Consider the following 21,804-nt stretch of genomic DNA (forward strand, 5'->3'; position numbering starts at 1 on the left):
AACTGTCACATTATGCTATATTCACTTAGTGCCGATAAACATGATCGTAAAACAAACCACATATCACAGTCCGCTAAACAATAAACTCCGAAATCAAGTAAATAAGCAATAATACAGCCTTGGAATATATTCGCTACTATATAGAATCTTTGTCTATTAAAAAACTATATTTTGGTGGCCTAAGACAGACTGCAATCGGCTTAATCTAAATCTGGTCAACGGTATTTCATTTGTACAAAACAATAACTTATTTACGCAAATAACATATTTACAGTTAATCTTAAAATACGCAAAATTGCACACGTTCCATCAAACTTTTGATCCAGTCAAAATAAATATTGCTGATATATTAATTAAAATGTGTAAAAAAAATGTTTTGAAATTACATAAATTATGCATTCAGTCAACAATTAGGTCTAACATTAACGGTCTTTACTTTGAATGCGGGACCCGCACGTCGCTCCTGTGTGCGAGCGGGACACCGCATAGCGCTGTCTCGCTTGCACACAGGAGCGACGTGCCGGTCCGCATAAGTGTGATAACCGCGTAATGATGTACACGGCTTACGCGATATAACATTTAACAAAGTCAACAATCGACACGACACAAGCGAGAACACGACAACAGTCGACAAATTAAACTACCTACATACTTATCATTTATTTTGTGACGCTTTCAACAAGATGTACCATGCAGCTTGTCCGTAAGTGCGATTTCTAATTGCATGAAATGGCAGTAACTTATGACAAACCAACAATATAAATTAAATATTACGGATCACTCACTCGGGTACGGAGTGAAACATGTCGAGCGTTTTCGACTTAAAATACGTGAGTGACCCGTTTAAACATATTTAATGTATGTGTCTCACGAAAGTTTTGTTATTAAAACCAACAACACGTTGCTTTTTCTTGAAAACGGCACAATTGTCAATTCTGCGGGCCTATTATAGTCGTTTTTATAGTATATAATTGTCGATAAGACTTGCGACACATATTGACAGAACGAAGCAAAGATTTATCGTCAACAATAAAATATAAATATACGAGAAGAGGCGCACTGAATAATGGGCTCTACAGACGAAGCGATTTAACTGACAATTAATCGATCCAACCTTTTAACACATTTCTGTCGCAAAAGAACCGACAAATCGGTAGTCAAATTGTTACGTCTGAAGACCTCAACATCAAATAAACATTAAGAAGTTTAATTTGCCAACACAAACATTCACATCTCCGGCATTCCAGGCTACCTCGCTTAGGCTTATTTTCCAAAGATCTTCTACGCGCGTTTTACTCTAAAAAAAGCGTTGGTAGCTTAACGGTAAGAGCGTGCGACTGTCAATCCGGAGGACGCGGGTTCAAACCCCGGCTTGTACCAATGCGTTTTTCGGAAATTATGTACGATATATCAATTATATCATTTACCAGACGCTTTTGGGTGAATGAACACATCGTGAGGAGGACTAATCTCAATAAGGCGCCTAGTTTTCCCTCTGGGTTGAAAGGTCAGATGGTAGTCGCTTTCGTAAAAACTGGTATCTACACCAATTCTCGGGATTAACAAGCTCCAAGCGGACCCCAGGCTCCCATGTGCCGTGACAATAAGCCGGGACAAACGCTAGGAAGAAGAGTTTTACTCTCTAAAAACTAGAGGCATATGGTAGAGCGAAAGTAATATTAGAAGCATGCAAGAGGAATTGAAACTATTTCGAGCCTCACTAATGATATAAAACGCGCGTAAAAGATCCATTCTTAGAAAAAAATGCTTAATTTTATACATCCGTACTTTCGAGCTTTCACAGGGACGGACGCTTATACGATAAATTTAAAGCGCTATTACACTACACGATAAATTGGATCCCGATTTCTTTAATATCGCGCAGAAGTCTCTTGACAGTTGCCAGAAATTAACATTCACACTACTTGTCCTGTTCATGCAAAGGACAAATGGGATTCGCTATCCCTTTCACGCGTACGTAAAATTTAGGCCGTTTCGCCGTTAAACTAGTTACATCTACAATTTGTTATGAAAACGCTCAAACGCAAGTTTCGGTTTAAAAATTAGTTAATGCCATTGTAAAATCATTTCCTATATTGGGAATAGTATGATTCGGAATTTGACACATATTCAATTGAAAAAAAAAAACAAAATGTTCTCATATCAAACTTTACCACGAAGCTGAAATCAAACTTGCGCCTAGCACCAGAGAAAATGAGACTACCGCGAAAAACTAAAATCGGAATTTCTTTACCTGCCTCTATCGCTCGAATATGTGAGCGATAAAGACAGATAACGAAATTTAGTTTTTCACGGTAGGCCCTCAGAATACAGCTCGATGTCGCCGAATTTAATTAGGATACTATTGGAAGCAATATTTTTAAGCAATATTACGTATATCAACAGTGAAGTTAATGAAATGCTGACAGCAAAAAAAATGCTCACAAACAATAAATACGGGTAATTTTGATAGAAATTTATTTTCATATTGACCCTTTTTTATTGCGCTTGTTTGTAGTGTAAATTTTCAGTTCTCAGTAAATTTACACATACGAGCATTTTTAAAGAGTTTTTTGCTGTCAACTGAGTGGGATTATGCAATAGCAAATTCGACTAGCTAATGTATAATATTGTGTAGCATATGCATTTCCACTTTTAGAACTTTACAAGTTGATATTTAACGTGTTACATTCAACGAAGCATTTTTTAATAAAAAAGCTACAGCAATACGTCCCTCGCAGCTAAATGGTCGTAAATATACGTTAAGGTACTATGTCTTAGGAATAATTTGTATTTTCTCCGAGGCATCTATTCGTCATTGCCTATATATAATTTAAAGCATATCCTATCATTTCTCTAGCATTTATTTACAAAAAATACATTTATTTCGCAGTTACACAATCCAATCTCGATCTGATTTGATGAAAAAAGGCAATATTCTTTGATTTAATTTTTTTTTACAAGTTGCGTCAAAAACGACGCGTAACTTTGTTATACCAAGCAAAATTGGATCGAAAATCGGATTGTGCGTAACGCCTTTAACCTACTTAATTATAAGTTCGTGCGACTTCACGTCGCGAACTGTCAAACAAAATAAATAGTAAAAATAAAGGATTCCGCTAAGAAATCTATATGTCCATGCATATGAATTGTGCCATAAAATTCATAATAAATACATTCAAATTGCTCCAAAGCAAATAATTTTAGTCTAATATATTATCATATTGCGAATAATTTGATTTAGGTCCATTAGACAATTAATAAACATAATGAATAATAATGCAAGTATAATTTATATATATTTAGACCGACGATTTAATATGTCAATAGTATCTGCCTATAAAACTTAGGCAATTTCATAATAAAGTCGTTCTAGCAACCGAGTTTTGTTTCATTTCATAATTTGAATACAACAAAAACATTCCCTACCTCATTTAGGTATATTTAACATTGGTATGTTAGGATATTAACAATCGGTATGACGTTTGGCATCATTTTGATTTACATTCGTGTATATTTTGTATTAGATAAGTTACAGAAGTAAGAAAAGAATAAGAGACAGGGTGAAACTTAAACTTAGGTCGCGGGGGCAGAGGCCGCGAATTCTTACTACTTTTGAGTAGAAATTTGTCTACAGATAAAAAAGTTTGCGATTCATACCAATGTCAAATCCTTTTCTGGTGTTTCAGGTCGGCCCGCTCCGTCACCTGCGAAAGTATCGTGTCGGCCGGAGGAACGCCGCTTCAGAAGTGGGATTCGAGGCGGAGGCGGGGACCGTTCCTACTATTCGGTAATGTTTTCCTAGTTCATACCAATGTGAAATCGTGCACGTTGTAGCTTCAGTTGATGGCCTGCTCGGTCATCTGCAGGCACAGCGCGTCCAGGCCGGAGTAGTCGTCGCCGGGCGCGGCGCGCAGCAGCGCGGCGGCCGGGAAGGGCGGGTACGAGTGCGACTTGGGGCGGGCGTGCGGGGCCGGGGGCGGGGGCGGGGGAGGAGGGGGCGGGGGAGCGGGGGGGGGCGGGGCCGCGGGCAGCCACGCCCGCGGGTAGTGCGGCGCGGCGCGCCATCTGTAACGAGGCGCAATGGTTAAGTTCAGAACCGAACCGGTATCCCTTTCGAGGGTTTTTCGTAAGGATTTGCTTACCATAGACGCTGCTTCCTAAAAGCTTTTAAAGCGCTCTTTAATACGGGTAAGCAATTGTCTCATCGAATATCTGATACCCGTTCCTGAGCACTTGAAAACCTTTTCTTAAAGGCGATTGAAGAGATATTCCCTACAACGCTTATGCCATTTTTATTCTTCTATTTATACAAAAACGATCAATATTGCAAATTTACATTTAAAGTGAAGTGGGAATCTAGCGCATTGCCAACACAGGTGTCGTAAATGTTTGACTTAGAAAAAGAAACGCCCTTAAATTTGTAGCGGTAACCATATAAGGAAAACCCCTTCCTAGAGCTCAGTAAAACAAATGGGACATAAGTTTAAAAGGAAAGCAAGCCATTGGAAGTATTCGATAAACGACTAAGCCATTTAAATGTTTTTGTTTTTTAGGAAGGAATGAATGGAACTCTGAGCCAAATAAACGTATGTATTTGTAAAAAAAAAATATATTTCTAGTTTTTTTTATTTTTATTTTCTTTATTTAGAAACAAACAGTCTCTTATATTGATAAATTTTTACAATATAGGGTAATAGACTTATAGACCTACAGTTTCCTTAAATATAGTATGAAAACCATATAACCTAAATATATATAATTACTAAACTAAACCTGAAATTCTAAGTTGCCAAATTGAAGTTACAAATAATGCTCGTACATCCTAACAAAAATAAAAGCAAAGATGAAGTACATTGAAACTAAACTTTTTTACAATTGAAACTAAAACTAGGTATAGTTTAGTCACTATTTGTAAAATTAAATACGATTATAGATGATAATTTGAGACAACGGTTCAAGAACCACTGGTAATCATTGGAAATATATAACATAATTCCCAGATTCACACAAAACAACCTATAGTTAATTTCATTCAAATTAAGTATTAACTTTTAAACTGTTGGTCATTATTTAATAATACATGTTATGGAATCCTCACTGAAAGAATTAGAATCACTATTGTTCACCACGACGTATTTAGTATGAAATATCAAAAGAATTACTTCAAAGTAATGAACAATGGACAAAGGATAATTAAGTATAGTAAAAAAAGGCATAATACTAATTTCCCCAAAAATGAATGCCGTATCGAACAATACAATATACATCCCTCCATATGAGCTTGTGCGCGCGGCTTGCGGCAGGAGTGCCGCGCGGAGCGAGCCGTGGTGGAGCGCCTGCAGACAATATGCTCAAGCTGTTCTTGCAGGTGAGCTGCAGTGAAGACTGTGCTAGACTGCAGAGTGATATCAACGCTGTTAATGAATGGAGCGAAACTAATAAGTTGCCATTCAACATCTCTAAATGCGAAATAATAACTTTTACTAGGGCTCGCTCTCCAATTCATTCTGCGTATCATCTCGGGAATAACTCACTTGAAAGAGTGCACCAGGTAAGGGATTTGGGGCTTGCTCTGGATGTGGAGCTAGACTTTCGAGAGCATGTAACTAGCACGTGCAAAGCGGCAACCAAAACCTTAGGGTTTATAATGAGGGTATCAGCGGAATTTAAAAATACCACTGTGGCCATGATGCTTTACAATGCTTATGTCCGGAGCAAGCTGGAATTTGGAGCCATTACTTGGGACCCTAGTGAGGAGAAGTATAGGTTAATGATCGAGAGGGTTCAAAGACGTTTCGCGCGATACATGTACAAGAGAATTTACGGCTACTACCCTTATATGTATCCCTCTCTTTTCGTGCTGGGTATGGTGGGACTCAGGACTCTTAACCTGAGACGCAAACTGCTGCTGTTGATCCATTATTATGGAATTCTCAATGGTACAGTAAATAACTCATATGTGCTAGAGAGATTGGGTATATTTGTGCAGAATGCGCGCCCTTGTCCTGCGGGGCTGAGCGCGCTGCCGGCGAGGCGCCCGCAGCGGCTCTTCGCGTCGAGCTCAGTGCGCACCCGCCGCGCCAGGAACGCGCCTACCGCGAGGGCCCTGGCTATGCTCAATGCCATGTCCATCGACGCCCCACATATAGACGTGTTTGCGGACAGTGTTGGTGGATTTGGTCGAAAACTTTTAATTTATTTAAATAATAATTGTATGTAGTTTTCGCAACTTTTTATTTTAATTTAATTTACAACGAATGCATGAATTTGTAATGTAATGTATTTGGTGACATTGTACTTAATTTAATTTTAGTTATGACAGTAGTATTATTTGTGTGTATTGTTAATACCTAAATGTATATATATATAATTGTTCTAGTATATAAGCGCCTTGGTTTTTGTTGACTGTAATGTTTATATATTTTGTAATAAATAAAATAAAAAAAATAAAAATAAAAAATAAATAAATATGAACATACCGCGGCTTGTGCGGGCGGCGCGGCGGCAGGAGGCCCACGTGGCGGTAGAAGGCGCGCGGCGGCAGGCGGGGCGCGGAGCGAGCCGTGGGGGAGCGCCTGCAGACAATGTGAACATACCGCGGCTTGTGCGGGCGGCGCGGCGGCAGGAGGCCCACGTGGCGGTAGAAGGCGCGCGGCGGCAGGCGGGGCGCGGAGCGAGCCGTGGGGGAGCGCCTGCAGACAATGTGAACATACCGCGGCTTGTGCGGGCGGCGCGGCGGCAGGAGGCCCACGTGGCGGTAGAAGGCGCGCGGCGGCAGGCGGGGCGCGGAGCGAGCCGTGGGGGAGCGCCTGCAGACAATGTGAACATACCGCGGCTTGTGCGGGCGGCGCGGCGGCAGGAGGCCCACGTGGCGGTAGAAGGCGCGCGGCGGCAGGCGGGGCGCGGAGCGAGCCGTGGGGGAGCGCCTGCAGACAATGTGAACATACCGCGGCTTGTGCGGGCGGCGCGGCGGCAGGAGGCCCACGTGGCGGTAGAAGGCGCGCGGCGGCAGGCGGGGCGCGGAGCGAGCCGTGGGGGAGCGCCTGCAGACAATGTGAACATACCGCGGCTTGTGCGGGCGGCGCGGCGGCAGGAGGCCCACGTGGCGGTAGAAGGCGCGCGGCGGCAGGCGGGGCGCGGAGCGAGCCGTGGGGGAGCGCCTGCAGACAATGTGAACATACCGCGGCTTGTGCGGGCGGCGCGGCGGCAGGAGGCCCACGTGGCGGTAGAAGGCGCGCGGCGGCAGGCGGGGCGCGGAGCGAGCCGTGGGGGAGCGCCTGCAGACAATGTGAACATACCGCGGCTTGTGCGGGCGGCGCGGCGGCAGGAGGCCCACGTGGCGGTAGAAGGCGCGCGGCGGCAGGCGGGGCGCGGAGCGAGCCGTGGGGGAGCGCCTGCAGACAATGTGAACATACCGCGGCTTGTGCGGGCGGCGCGGCGGCAGGAGGCCCACGTGGCGGTAGAAGGCGCGCGGCGGCAGGCGGTGGCGCAGGCGCCGCAGCGCGGCCTGCAGCGGCGCCGCGCGGAACGAGCCGTGGTGGAGCGCCTGCGAGTACACATACTTACTTATTAATAATGTCTCGTAAAATTGTATTTTATCTACACCCATCATAAGCCCTCTCTATGATGCTTTCAAAATCCGCGAATAATGGCCGACACCAAATAAACTGTTTTGTTCCTACAAATTTCTTTTTTGTGAAAATGAAATGACATTCAAATTTCGAACACATCTGAAAAAGGCGAGTCGATTTGACCCCTATTCTAATATCGGTCGAGATGACGGTTTATACGAAATGAAATGTCAATTGCATACAATTTTGACAAATCTCGCATGTTAGTTTACATCGAACGATACGGAAATCGGCTTGCGAATCTAGTTTTCTCTGAATTAAAACAAAACGTGACACGCGTAAAAAAAAGTTATCATTTATCGCCATTTGACGTACATGCATCTTTAATTTATTAGTAAACTAACATGTAAATTAAGTTCTAAACTAACAATTATGTGTACCATTATGTTGTCTATAATAAATAAATTGATTGATTGACTCATTAATTCGATTTAAGTATAAAAATTGTATTATTTCTAAAATAACTATAGCAAAAGCTTCGCATAAAATTAGCGATAAAATTATTTCTCATATCGGCAGGTTCCGCCAAAAGAGCAACGATGCCCCAATGTTAGCTGTAATATGGGATTAGTGAATATATCATAGAAAATAATAATATATGTATAGATAAAATAGTGCATGTACATAATTAGGCATTAAGATACAAGTGTATGTTTAAGATACCTAGGGCGTCCGATAGGACGTCCTCCTGCTAGGCGACCCAGGTACGTTCTTTTCACGTTCCGATCTAGCCCTAGGTATCGCTGGAGCGACATGGTGGAGGCGGATCTGCGCGAGCTTCGAGTCGACAATTGGCGAGAGGTCGCACAGGACCGAGAAAAGTGGCGCTGTCTCGTGTCGGAGGCCAAGTCTCATTTTGGGTCGCTGAGCCAACGGAGTAAGTAGTAGTAAGTAAGTATGTTTAAGAAACGAACGATGTGAGTTTCCTAAAAGGACCAAACGAGTGTTTTAATGACTTTCATTTTGTAGCAGTCACATAAACTACAATCGTGACATTATATAAAAAAAAACTTTTTCTTTTATGAAAGCTAAAGAATGAAATAAATTTGGTAAGTATCTCAGTAGTACAAAAGACATCAACGCGTGCATAATATATGAATATTTCTCATGAAATAGTTGCGCGTTGGTGTCTTTTCCACTGAACAGAATCGCCACGTGATTGCTGAATTTCATTATAGTTGACTACAGCGTTTACTTATGCATTTTATAGTTGAGTTGGGCGACCATACATGAAAAGTACGCAATTACAGTTTGGTATACGAAATCATAATTTATTAATTACAGTCCACGAGTAGAAAAATAATATTTACGATGTACTAGACCGTTTACTATTGCTGCTTGTAATGTAAATGAAGGCCAGTTAAATCTAACAAGCCGTTGATAATGGTTTTTCTCTTTCCGTGATTTTGATATTTTGTGTTCGTTAGAAAGAAACCAAAATCAACAGAGACCGGCCTAGTATTATAAATAAAGAAACTAAGCCCTCTGAAAAATGTTACACGAATGAATAAAAAATATGTAAGTTACAAATTGTTAAATTAAATAACATTAATATAACTCACCATATTTTATTTGATTAAATGCCACATACCTTTTCGACAAGCCAACAATGTAGCGACATGGGATCTCGCTGTTCATCATCATCTATGTCTCGCATCGGCACTGTGGTTTCTGGGATACATGTTGATGCTGAAACAAATAAACATACATGATAAAATTGTAATTCTGGCCAAGATTAATTCAGTATATATCGGATAAGCTTAGATTTTTTTTAAACGTTAACATAAAAATTGAAAAATCGATTTGTATAAATATAATTCTACAATAACATATTTAAATTTTTTAAGATTCTATATTATAAAACTTTAGTAGACGTTTATGCATAAGGGGGGGTAAGTCTTTAGTTTATTAGAAACTAATCAGTGGGTCTACTGCGAAACTCGAAATTGCGTATAAGCAATGCTGATAAAAAATAACGTTAATGAAATTTCTATTTTCGATATTCACTGTAGGCTCGCAAGTCTCCAATACACTTAGTGTAGGTTCACACGGCGTCTTTGCGGGAAAGCCGTCTAGCCGTGTGAGTTGTAAGTTGCCTTTACCTGTCTCCAGCACGCTGACTATCTGCGCCGGGAGCGGCGAGTCGGGCGGCATGGGGCTCAGCAGCACGTGCCGCAGCCGCTCCAGCGCCCACATGATGGAACCCGACACATACCTGTCTCCAGCACGCTGACTATCTGCGCCGGGAGCGGCGAGTCGGGCGGCATGGGGCTCAGCAGCACGTGCCGCAGCCGCTCCAGCGCCCACATGATGGAACCCGACACATACCTGTCTCCAGCACGCTGACTATCTGCGCCGGGAGCGGCGAGTCGGGCGGCATGGGGCTCAGCAGCACGTGCCGCAGCCGCTCCAGCGCCCACATGATGGAACCCGACACATACCTGTCTCCAGCACGCTGACTATCTGCGCCGGGAGCGGCGAGTCGGGCGGCATGGGGCTCAGCAGCACGTGCCGCAGCCGCTCCAGCGCCCACATGATGGAACCCGACACATACCTGTCTCCAGCACGCTGACTATCTGCGCCGGGAGCGGCGAGTCGGGCGGCATGGGGCTCAGCAGCACGTGCCGCAGCCGCTCCAGCGCCCACATGATGGAACCCGACACATACCTGTCTCCAGCACGCTGACTATCTGCGCCGGGAGCGGCGAGTCGGGCGGCATGGGGCTCAGCAGCACGTGCCGCAGCCGCTCCAGCGCCCACATGATGGAACCCGACACATACCTGTCTCCAGCACGCTGACTATCTGCGCCGGGAGCGGCGAGTCGGGCGGCATGGGGCTCAGCAGCACGTGCCGCAGCCGCTCCAGCGCCCACATGATGGAACCCGACACATACCTGTCTCCAGCACGCTGACTATCTGCGCCGGGAGCGGCGAGTCGGGCGGCATGGGGCTCAGCAGCACGTGCCGCAGCCGCTCCAGCGCCCACATGATGGAACCCGACACATACCTGTCTCCAGCACGCTGACTATCTGCGCCGGGAGCGGCGAGTCGGGCGGCATGGGGCTCAGCAGCACGTGCCGCAGCCGCTCCAGCGCCCACATGATGGAACCCGACACATACCTGTCTCCAGCACGCTGACTATCTGCGCCGGGAGCGGCGAGTCGGGCGGCATGGGGCTCAGCAGCACGTGCCGCAGCCGCTCCAGCGCCCACATGATGGAACCCGACACATACCTGTCTCCAGCACGCTGACTATCTGCGCCGGGAGCGGCGAGTCGGGCGGCATGGGGCTCAGCAGCACGTGCCGCAGCCGCTCCAGCGCCCACATGATGGAACCCGACACATACCTGTCTCCAGCACGCTGACTATCTGCGCCGGGAGCGGCGAGTCGGGCGGCATGGGGCTCAGCAGCACGTGCCGCAGCCGCTCCAGCGCCCACATGATGGAACCCGACACATACCTGTCTCCAGCACGCTGACTATCTGCGCCGGGAGCGGCGAGTCGGGCGGCATGGGGCTCAGCAGCACGTGCCGCAGCCGCTCCAGCGCCCACATGATGGAACCCGACACATACCTGTCTCCAGCACGCTGACTATCTGCGCCGGGAGCGGCGAGTCGGGCGGCATGGGGCTCAGCAGCACGTGCCGCAGCCGCTCCAGCGCCCACATGATGGAACCCGACACATACCTGTCTCCAGCACGCTGACTATCTGCGCCGGGAGCGGCGAGTCGGGCGGCATGGGGCTCAGCAGCACGTGCCGCAGCCGCTCCAGCGCCCACATGATGGAACCCGACACATACCTGTCTCCAGCACGCTGACTATCTGCGCCGGGAGCGGCGAGTCGGGCGGCATGGGGCTCAGCAGCACGTGCCGCAGCCGCTCCAGCGCCCACATGATGGAACCCGACACATACCTGTCTCCAGCACGCTGACTATCTGCGCCGGGAGCGGCGAGTCGGGCGGCATGGGGCTCAGCAGCACGTGCCGCAGCCGCTCCAGCGCCCACATGATGGAACCCGACACATACCTGTCTCCAGCACGCTGACTATCTGCGCCGGGAGCGGCGAGTCGGGCGGCATGGGGCTCAGCAGCACGTGCCGCAGCCGCTCCAGCGCCCACATGATGGAACCCGACACATACCTGTCTCCAGCACGCTGACTATCTGCGCCGGGAGCGGCGAGTCGGGCGGCATGGGGCTCAGCAGCACGTGCCGCAGCCGCTCCAGCGCCCACATGATGGAACCCGACACATACCTGTCTCCAGCACGCTGACTATCTGCGCCGGGAGCGGCGAGTCGGGCGGCATGGGGCTCAGCAGCACGTGCCGCAGCCGCTCCAGCGCCCACATGATGGAACCCGACACATACCTGTCTCCAGCACGCTGACTATCTGCGCCGGGAGCGGCGAGTCGGGCGGCATGGGGCTCAGCAGCACGTGCCGCAGCCGCTCCAGCGCCCACATGATGGAACCCGACACATACCTGTCTCCAGCACGCTGACTATCTGCGCCGGGAGCGGCGAGTCGGGCGGCATGGGGCTCAGCAGCACGTGCCGCAGCCGCTCCAGCGCCCACATGATGGAACCCGACACATACCTGTCTCCAGCACGCTGACTATCTGCGCCGGGAGCGGCGAGTCGGGCGGCATGGGGCTCAGCAGCACGTGCCGCAGCCGCTCCAGCGCCCACATGATGGAACCCGACACATACCTGTCTCCAGCACGCTGACTATCTGCGCCGGGAGCGGCGAGTCGGGCGGCATGGGGCTCAGCAGCACGTGCCGCAGCCGCTCCAGCGCCCACATGATGGAACCCGACACATACCTGTCTCCAGCACGCTGACTATCTGCGCCGGGAGCGGCGAGTCGGGCGGCATGGGGCTCAGCAGCACGTGCCGCAGCCGCTCCAGCGCCCACATGATGGAACCCGACACATACCTGTCTCCAGCACGCTGACTATCTGCGCCGGGAGCGGCGAGTCGGGCGGCATGGGGCTCAGCAGCACGTGCCGCAGCCGCTCCAGCGCCCACATGATGGAACCCGACACATACCTGTCTCCAGCACGCTGACTATCTGCGCCGGGAGCGGCGAGTCGGGCGGCATGGGGCTCAGCAGCACGTGCCGCAGCCGCTCCAGCGCCCACATGATGGAACCCGACACATACCTGTCTCCAGCACGCTGACTATCTGCGCCGGGAGCGGCGAGTCGGGCGGCATGGGGCTCAGCAGCACGTGCCGCAGCCGCTCCAGCGCCCACATGATGGAACCCGACACATACCTGTCTCCAGCACGCTGACTATCTGCGCCGGGAGCGGCGAGTCGGGCGGCATGGGGCTCAGCAGCACGTGCCGCAGCCGCTCCAGCGCGCGCGCGGCGGCCTGCGGGGCTCCGCTGGTGAGCTCGGCCGCCACGCCGTCCAGGATGGCGGGCCGTTCATGAAGTTTGTTGATGGAGAGCAAGAGCTTGTGGCGAGCACCTTTTGTTACACCTTAAAAAAAGTCACAATAAAAAAAAACCGGCCAAGTGCGAGTCGGACTCGCCCACCGAGGGTTCCGCACTTTTTAGTATTTGTTGTTATAGCGGCAATAGAGATACATCAACTTTACTGTGAAAATTTCAACTGTCTAGCTATCAGTATTGGCCGAGCGTCAATGCAATTAACCATTAAAAAGGTTAATTACCATTAACCATTAACAATTAAGGAAAATTAATTATTAATTGCAATTAACTTTAATTTGCAACTGCTTCACAACCCATTAAAAATTAAATAAATTGTCAATGAAAATTAAAAACGTGATTAATAATTAACAACTAAAGAGAATAAATATCGTAATTTTATAAAAGCCGTCCAAGAGATTAAAGTTCTGCAAAACTGAACTTATATAAGTTTTGAGTATATATTACTCAGCCTCCTGATGAACCATGACAGTGCCTAGTGGAACTCAGGTTTGGCGCAACATAGACACACGCTGTTTTGGTCATCTGACTCGTCTTGATGAGCCCTTGGAAGAGCAGTATCCACGATAGAGCTGATGCTGAAACCTGGCAGTACTTAGTGGAACTCAGGTTTGGTGCAACATAGACAGACGCTGTTTTAGTCATTGACTCGTCTTGATGAGCACTTGGAAGAGCAGTATCCAAGATAGAGCTGATGCTGAACCCTGGCAGTACCTAGTGGAACTCAGGTTTGATGCAACATAGACACACGCTGTTTTGGTCATCTGACTCGTCCTGATGAGAACTTGGGAGAGCAGTATCCAAGATAGAGCTGATGCTGAACCCTGGCAGTACTTAGTGGCTCTCAGGTTTGGTGCAATATAGACACACGCTGTTTTAGTCATTGACTCGTCTTGATGAGCACTTGGAAGAGCAGTATCCAAGATAGAGCTGATGCTGAACCCTGGCAGTACCTAGTGGAACTCAAGTTTGGTGCAACATAGACACACGCTGTTTTGGTCATCTGACTCGTCTTGATGAGCACTTGGAAGAGCAGTATCCACGTTAGAGCTGATGCTGAACCCTGGCAGTACTTAGTGGCTCTCAGGTTTGGTGCAATATAGACACACGCTGTTTTAGTCATTGACTCGTCTTGATGAGCACTTGGAAGAGCAGTATCCAAGATAGAGCTGATGCTGAACCCTGGCAGTACCTAGTGGAACTCAAGTTTGGTGCAACATAGGCACACGCTGTTTTGGTCATCTGACTCGTCCTGATGAGAACTTGGGAGAGCAGTATCCAAGATAGAGCTGATGCTGAACCCAGGCAGTACCTAGTGGAACTCAGGTTTGGTGCAACATGGACAAACGCTGTTTTGGTCATCTGACTAGTCTTGATGAGCACTTGGGAAAGCAGTATCCACGATAGAGCTGATGCTGAAACCTGGCAGTACTTAGTGGAACTCAGGTTTGGTGCAACATAGACACACGCTGTATTGGTAATTGACTCGTCTTGATCAGCACTTGGAAGAGCAGTATCCAAGATAGAGCTGATGCTGAACCCAGGCAGTACCTAGTGGACTCAGGTTTGATGCAACATAGACACACGCTGTTTTGGTCATCTGACTCGTTTTGATGAGCACTTGGAAGAGCAGTATCCAATAAGAGCTGATGCTGAATCCTGGCAGTGCCTAGTGAAACTCAGGTTTGGTGTAACATGGACAAACGCTGTTTTGGTCATCTGACTAGTCTTGATGAGCACTTGGGAAAGCAGTATCCACGATAGAGCTGATGCTGAACCCTGGCAGTTCCTAGTAGAGCTCAGGTTTGGTGCAACATAGGCACACGCTGTTTTGGTCATCTGACTCGTCCTGATGAGAACTTGGGAGAGCAGTATCCAAGATAGAGCTGATGCTGAACCCTGGCAGTACCTAGTGGAACTCAGGTTTGGTGCAACATGGGCACACGCTGGCACACGGTCCTAGCTCGATCTTGGATAACCCTGGGGTTCAGGGTCATTTTGTTGAGTCTCATTTTAAAACATCACGATCTTATAATTCACTGAAGCTTGTATTCATTTGCTTTCAAGTAATAGTTACATTAATTATTTACGAAATTATTGTATTCCATTAAACGATAACGAAATTGAGAGTAATTGTAATTAATTTAATTTTAATTAACATAATAAAAATGTAATCCTAATTAACCTTAATTCAAATTAAACTTAAGGTGACCTTAATGCAATTGACTAATTGCGGAATTAATGGTTAATGCAATTGGCTAATGGTTAATTAGAATTAACAATTACGGCCAACACTGCTAGCTATCACGGTTCATGAGATACAGCCTGGTGACATACGGACGGATGGACAGTGAAGTCTTAGTAATAAGGTCCCGTTTTACCCTTTGGGTACGGAGCCCTAAAAATGGCGATATAAGCTTTTATCGTCAACTGCAAAGAAAAAGATTTATTGATTGTATAAGGTGTTGAAAATCAAAGACAAATTCCATTCCAGTATTATTTAATTAATAGCATTTTCTGGCAACTGTTTTACTCACTCTGGTGTTCAAATTGAAAGCCAAAATGATAAGTTTCATGAAAAACCAAAGGTTGTATTTATATAATAAACTTATTTCATTCTAAAGTATTTTTATAGACATATTTCAGAATTAATCTCAAAAATTTAACTGCGGCTTAATTGCCGCAACTCATACAAAATATATGAAAAGAATCGTGGCAGTTAAACGCAACCGCAGACATATTCTCAGAGAATGGCCCTTCAGTTAACTTCAGATATATTTTTTTTGGATTTTATTACAAAAATTAAACAAGGAAAATAAAATTATTCAAATCCCATGCAATGTCATTCTTAATCAATTAAATTCACGTAGTTTGTCAAAACAAGTATAACCGAAATCACTATTAAATACCCATGTTACGTCTTTTTGTTATCATAATAATGACTAATGATATTATTATAAGATTACAAATTAAAAACAAAGACCAAACAAAACCTCAGTCTGATATTTAATATTCTGATAAGTGGGAATTCAGCAGTAGAAAAACTGTCTAAAATATCAGATATCAATGTTTAAGTTAATAATATAGATATAATTATGAATACTCACCTAATTTCTCCAAATACTCCTCATCAATAGCCATCATCTGCTCATAGCTGATGTTAGTAAACAACCACACGTACTTATGTAGCCTCAAACTCTTTAACCACTGAGCCACTGTTGACATCCCCGGAAACTCTGTAAACTTATTCGACCTCAAATCATCTAATCTCGTCTCACTCCCCGTCGTCCCATACATTATGATAGGCCTTATTCCTAAACTATGTTCACTCGATAAAGAAAAACTTCTAGGTTTCTGAACGAATGGTTCATCTGCTAAATTTTCAGCGGACGAAGACATGTGTATGAAGTTTGACGAAGGTGGTGTGAGGCTGCTTGATCTTTGGGACTTTGGCTGCGCTATGCAAGCGTCAAAGTTTAGCTTATCTCCGTCTAAACTTATATCTACATCTCTTCCGTTCTTTGAGAAGGATTCTTGTAGTAAATCTGTAGAGAAAGTTAATTCTATGGGGTCTGTGAGGTGTCTAAAGTCAACGTTTTTGCCGATGGTGCGTCGGAACGTGGAGGCGCCCCATATGTTGTGCTCGGGCGGGCCGGGCTGCTGCCACAGCGAGTCCGGTCGGGCGCCGGACATGTGGTTTTCTAGGTAGCGGAGCCATTGTGTTAATGTTCTGAAATTAAAAATTAAGTTAATAAATAGGGCCAACCAACCACAATTGTAAGTGACGAACGTGCACGTGGTCACAAAGTGCAATTTCACTGACTCAAATTTTCATATTTAGGTACAGTCATTGTCAATAGTAAAATCAAAAGTCATTAATAGCTTAACAAAATAATATAAATCCCTGTATGTAGATCAATTAGACTGTGAGAGCTTTAAAACGCGAACTGTATAAATATATCACTATTTGGAAAACAGGGACCTGTCCACCTCTTCCCAGAAAAAGCCTTTAAATGGCTTAGTCGTTTATTGAATAGCCCCAACGATTGGCTTTCCCTTTGAATTGCTTCATTCATTCGACTTAGCTCTAGGAAGGGGGTTCCCTTTCAGAGATATCGCTAAAATGAAAGGATTCAAAAAATTATGACACCTGTGCTGTCAACGCGCTAGTCATCCAGTCCTCCACTTAAATATAAATAAGCAATATTTGAATACGAAGAGAAAGTTGAAAATGACATAAGCGTTATAATTTATAATTGATACCCCTTCAAGAGGTTAGCGCTTAGGAACGGGTATAAGCTTTACCCGTATTATGAAGTGCTTAAAAAGCCAAATGAAAGGGTTTCAGTTAGCAACGGTTTTGGTAAGCAAAGCCTTACGAAATACCCCTTCCAAAACCCTCAAAAGGGATACTGGACCGGTCCCTGTTGGAAAATAATTTATTAATGGCAGATGCTTTTGGGGCGTTGTTTTAACCGCTATTGTTGATGCTGACTGTAATAGGTATTTGATATCTAAATAACTAAAGAATAGCTACTATACCTCTGATCCATAGCTGTAAGCGCGGGATGCACCAACAAATATCTTAACAACTGCAAACACAGTTCAGGAGGCCGTCGTGAGTCTACACACCGCTGCACCAGCCGCGGCGCCGCCGATACGTAGAGGTCCTTTGCGGCCACGTTGTCTGTCCGCAGGAGCGGGAGTAGCGTCAGCAAACGACGGAGGCATTCGCCTGCAATGCAATTGCAATTATAATAATTACCTATTGCAGCCGCCGTGCAGGTCAGGATCTCGACGACTCAAATACAACTTCGATTCTAAGTAGTGTTATAACTTTCCAATGTACTGGTTACAAGGGTTTAATTACCAAAACGGTTAAATGTAGAAAGTGGTTGGTTGTTGATAATATGAAAGATGATTAGAGAGTGATCTTGCAATATTTGATCAGTACAAAAGGTGGTTTAAATTTAGGTGCTTCTAATTGGCCGCGATACAGAATATGTGGAGCGCTACTATTGGTGCTTTTGAAAAGCCTCCGAATACTAGTCGAGCCCAATGGCTGCGTTTAGCTACTGTATTGGGAATATTTTTATATAATAATAAGTTGCATTGCGAATGCACACCTATGAATTAAAATAGATGACAAATACTAACTAACCGAACGAACGAAAAAGTGACCAAGCCCTCCTCTATTATACTATTACCTGATTTGATTAAAACATCAAAGTTTTAATTATTTTAACTCTCACACCATAATTTCATCCTAGGTAGGTGTCATCTAAGATAACAATTTGAGAATTTTTGATTAATATGGTTGATACCACCAGTACTATCCGCCTATAAGCAAATATAATATACAGCACAAAATAGGTTGGCGGTCCGGAACTGGACCGCAGTCCGCCATTTGTGATGTTCTCAAGCAAAAGGTTGGTACATAGTCGCTTACCATAAGGACTTTTCTCATACCTTTATATGAATAACCTGTCAGAGCAACCTGATGGCAAGCGACAATGTGGTACTTTTGCTTGAGAATGACACATTTGATGACCCCTGCTGTAAATACTTAAAAGTAATTGTTTATCCACCTCTTTTTTACCTTCAAAAATTGTGATATAATACTAAGTGCAGTTTTGCAAACAATTCTAAAATGAAAAATAATAAGTGAACAAAAATGATGCAATATTTGCATCTAGACTTGCAAACAACAATTTACATCTGTAATGCTCAGTAATTAGTAGCAAGGCAAGAAAACAATAATATTGGTGATGTCATCCTGAAGTCATTATGAAAGAGTCCTGAGCTATCAGTATTTTATCAAATTGTATTGTTTTGCATATTGTAAATTAGGGTAAGTTATTTGTGAAAACAGTATCCATCTTGTAACATATAAGTAGTGTCTTTTAAGTATTAACCCTTAGATTGATATCCAAATTGACTTCTAAGCATTGGGCATCACTAATATGCTTTCCTCTCTAGGCATAGAAAAGGAACACAGTAACAGTAGGTATTGCACTCACAGTAGAGACTATGTGTCCCTATCTATTTAATACAAATAGAAATGACGGGTAGTCTATCACACTAGCGCGATACTATTGTGTCGCTCCTGTGCTAAGCCTACTTGGGTTAAAAGGTCAGAAGTCAGTCCTTTTTGTAAAACCTAGTGCCTACTGCCAAACAAACTTGAGGTTTCATGAGCCATGAAAAAGGCCAGAACAAAGCTAGCAAGATGATGGTAATCAATTGAAATAAAAATTTGTTAAAATTGTTAAATATGGTTTCATGAATAGTCCAAAAGAGAGGTACGGGCAATGTGAATGTAATCTCGTTTTGTGTGGTGGGGCACAGCACAGCAGATGTCATTCCAGATCTCTGCCTGTGAGTAAGGTTGCCAGAGCTCAACGAGGGGGAGGGGGGGATTAGGGTCAGTAACGCGCATGTAACTCCTCTGGAGTTGAAGGCATACATGCCTATGTACGGATACTGCTTACCATCAGGTGGGCCGTATGCTTGTTTGCCACCGACATAGTATTAAAACTTTTGCTTGGAAACAACACATTAACATTTAGAAAGATTAGTCAAGCAGTTAATTGCAATGTGAGTCATACAAGAAATTAAATAATATGCATGAAGGTACAAATACAAACTTAAAACTGCACTTTGATCAAAGTAAACCTATAAATGTTATGAATTTTACACTTCATAGTCTTAGAGTGTTCATCCCGCCCATCCTTCCTTTTTGGCAGTGAGATCCCACAAATCAACAACAACCTTTAAACATTATCATTAAACATTAGTAATAAAGATACTAATCAACACCAGGCATGTTTTATGATTTTAATGATGTTACACAAGAAATCAAAGTACCAGAATTAATGTTTCCTCAATGAAATATTCTCAGTTGAGGGTAGCTTAACATGATAATATCAAATCCATCTATAGAAGACAAACTGGGTACTGGATGATAGCATTAACTATACTAATTTCACTGATATAAAAGATTATAAAAGGGCAGAGACAGCGCATTTGATTCAATAACACCCACTAAAAATAAGTGGGCTGATATTCAAATTTCGCCGTTGCTTTTCTCGACTTACCCTCATCGTCGTCGTCGTCAAGCAGCCCGGCGAGGACCGTCTCGTCATTAGCGTCCCTCTCGAGTCTCTCATCAGGCCCGTGGTCTCTTAAAGCTGCATCCACAGCCCTCTGAAGAAGCCTCAGCCCCGGCACGGGCACTCGCCGCGCCAAAGCACAGGCGACCACCGTCCGCTCGCAGGCGCCCCACTGCTCAAAAACCCCCGCAACGCCGCCCAGTTGCTCGTAAAAAGTGGCGTTCATGATAACAGCATAGCACGTTAACAAATTTGTTTGTGTTCTACACGTCAAAGGTTCCTGACAGCTGATCGAGCCCGCCGCGACGAGCAGTTGTCGAGACTCGGTTCGGACGCTGAAGTTGCTAGAATGTCGGGCGGTTTGATACGTTGCACTCGCGTTATTTTTGTGTATAAATAACAGGTAGATTGAAAACAATTGTTTTTTTGAGACGGACGGTCGTCTAACTACTAAAATCCAAAATGGCTGACTAGTTGTTGCCATAACAGAAAATTAGTACCATTAGTCGGGTATGTTATTGAACACAATTCACAAATATTTACTACTCATGACACTTAAAATAAATATTTTTGGAAGTATTTAAAATATTATAATTTTTTTTTATAGCATCGGATGATAAGTAGTTTTATTTTGTATTAAATCTAAGCACCAAATCTTTTTTCTACTATTTGGCGACAGATGGCGCTATAATCAAAGTTCTGACATAATAATAGTACCGCTATCCCACGCAAGATGGCGCAGTAAGCGTTTTCAAATATTAGTCTTAATTTACTAGCACTTTAGATACCTATGTTAACGGCACCAAATCATGGGACATTTAAGAGAGAAGTATTTTCGATATTTCACCGACATCTGTAAAAATTTCTACCGCTTTATGCTTTAAAAGTTGAATGTTCAATTCGTCCTTTATGTTTTCTATGTATTTAATGAAAGCTACTGCAATAGGGTTGTTTCCAATTTTTTGAAACACTTATATTACGTTCTATATTAACTAATAGTTGCCCTAAAATTCAACTTTTATACTAAAAACGGCTTTAAATATGTTAAATTAACAAAATATATTTTGACAGATGCTTTCGCGGCCAAAACGCTCGTTGAAAATTGTGTGACGTCACAGTTAACGGTTTGACACATAACTACATACACACGTAGAAGATACGAACTGTCAACTGACATTTGTCATTTGTTGTTTATCGCCTAACTGTCAACAGTGTCAATCCGAGAGTTGTGACGTCATCAGAATTTTCAATGACGTTACGATATTTTAATTTCAATATTTACAAAAATATGGTCATTACAGGTCCCCTAAAAGTAGTTTAACATGTTCTTATAATCCAAAAGAATTTATTGGGATACAATTCTGCCCTAAAATTTGTAGATGGAAACAACCCTATAGGTTTTAATATGATTAACCCATTAAAACTATGGTTTTATGCTCCAGTCACAGATCATAATTATAATACTAGTAGTAGTAAATTTCAAACTAACAAATATCAATAAAAAAAATAAACTTAAGCAGCTCTATGGCTCTTGTTGATGGTAAAATGTTGCCAGCGATTAAAAACTTTTGGTATATACTTGTTTTACAGGATTTGTCCATACAATCCCATTA

General features: G+C 44.3%; 1 protein-coding gene across 1 annotated transcript; it reads right to left on the bottom strand.

The window, feature by feature from the left end:
* On the bottom strand, window positions 1-20,766 carry LOC133525887 (uncharacterized). The gene is made up of 21 exons (XM_061862297.1): window positions 20,177-20,766; window positions 17,622-17,814; window positions 16,187-16,809; window positions 12,901-13,110; window positions 12,675-12,809; window positions 12,449-12,583; window positions 12,223-12,357; window positions 11,997-12,131; window positions 11,771-11,905; window positions 11,545-11,679; window positions 11,319-11,453; window positions 11,093-11,227; window positions 10,867-11,001; window positions 10,641-10,775; window positions 10,415-10,549; window positions 10,189-10,323; window positions 9,963-10,097; window positions 9,737-9,871; window positions 9,226-9,323; window positions 6,483-7,549; window positions 1-4,068 (listed from the first exon to the last, which is right to left on the bottom strand). The coding sequence occupies exons 1-21, from the start codon at window positions 20,415-20,417 to the stop codon at window positions 3,840-3,842; spliced, it is 4,551 nt and encodes a 1,516-aa protein (XP_061718281.1). The 5' UTR covers window positions 20,418-20,766; the 3' UTR covers window positions 1-3,839.
* Window positions 20,767-21,804: the final 1,038 nt, after the last annotated feature.

The sequence above is a fragment of the Cydia pomonella genome, chromosome 15 (genome assembly GCF_033807575.1).
Source record: "Cydia pomonella isolate Wapato2018A chromosome 15, ilCydPomo1, whole genome shotgun sequence".
NCBI classification, from domain to species: Eukaryota; Metazoa; Arthropoda; class Insecta; order Lepidoptera; family Tortricidae; genus Cydia; species Cydia pomonella.

What these genes read in the sequence shown, in the direction of transcription:
- LOC133525887 (XM_061862297.1), bottom strand. Translation starts at nt 20,417, where the DNA reads ATGAACGCCACTTTTTACGAGCAACTGGGCGGCGTTGCGGGGGTTTTT. An exon ending in AGTCAGCGTGCTGGAGACAG is followed by an intron (nt 11,680 to 11,770) that starts GTATGTGTCGGG and finishes CTCCCGGCGCAG; the next exon opens with ATAGTCAGCGTGCTGGAGAC. An exon ending in AGTCAGCGTGCTGGAGACAG is followed by an intron (nt 10,324 to 10,414) that starts GTATGTGTCGGG and finishes CTCCCGGCGCAG; the next exon opens with ATAGTCAGCGTGCTGGAGAC.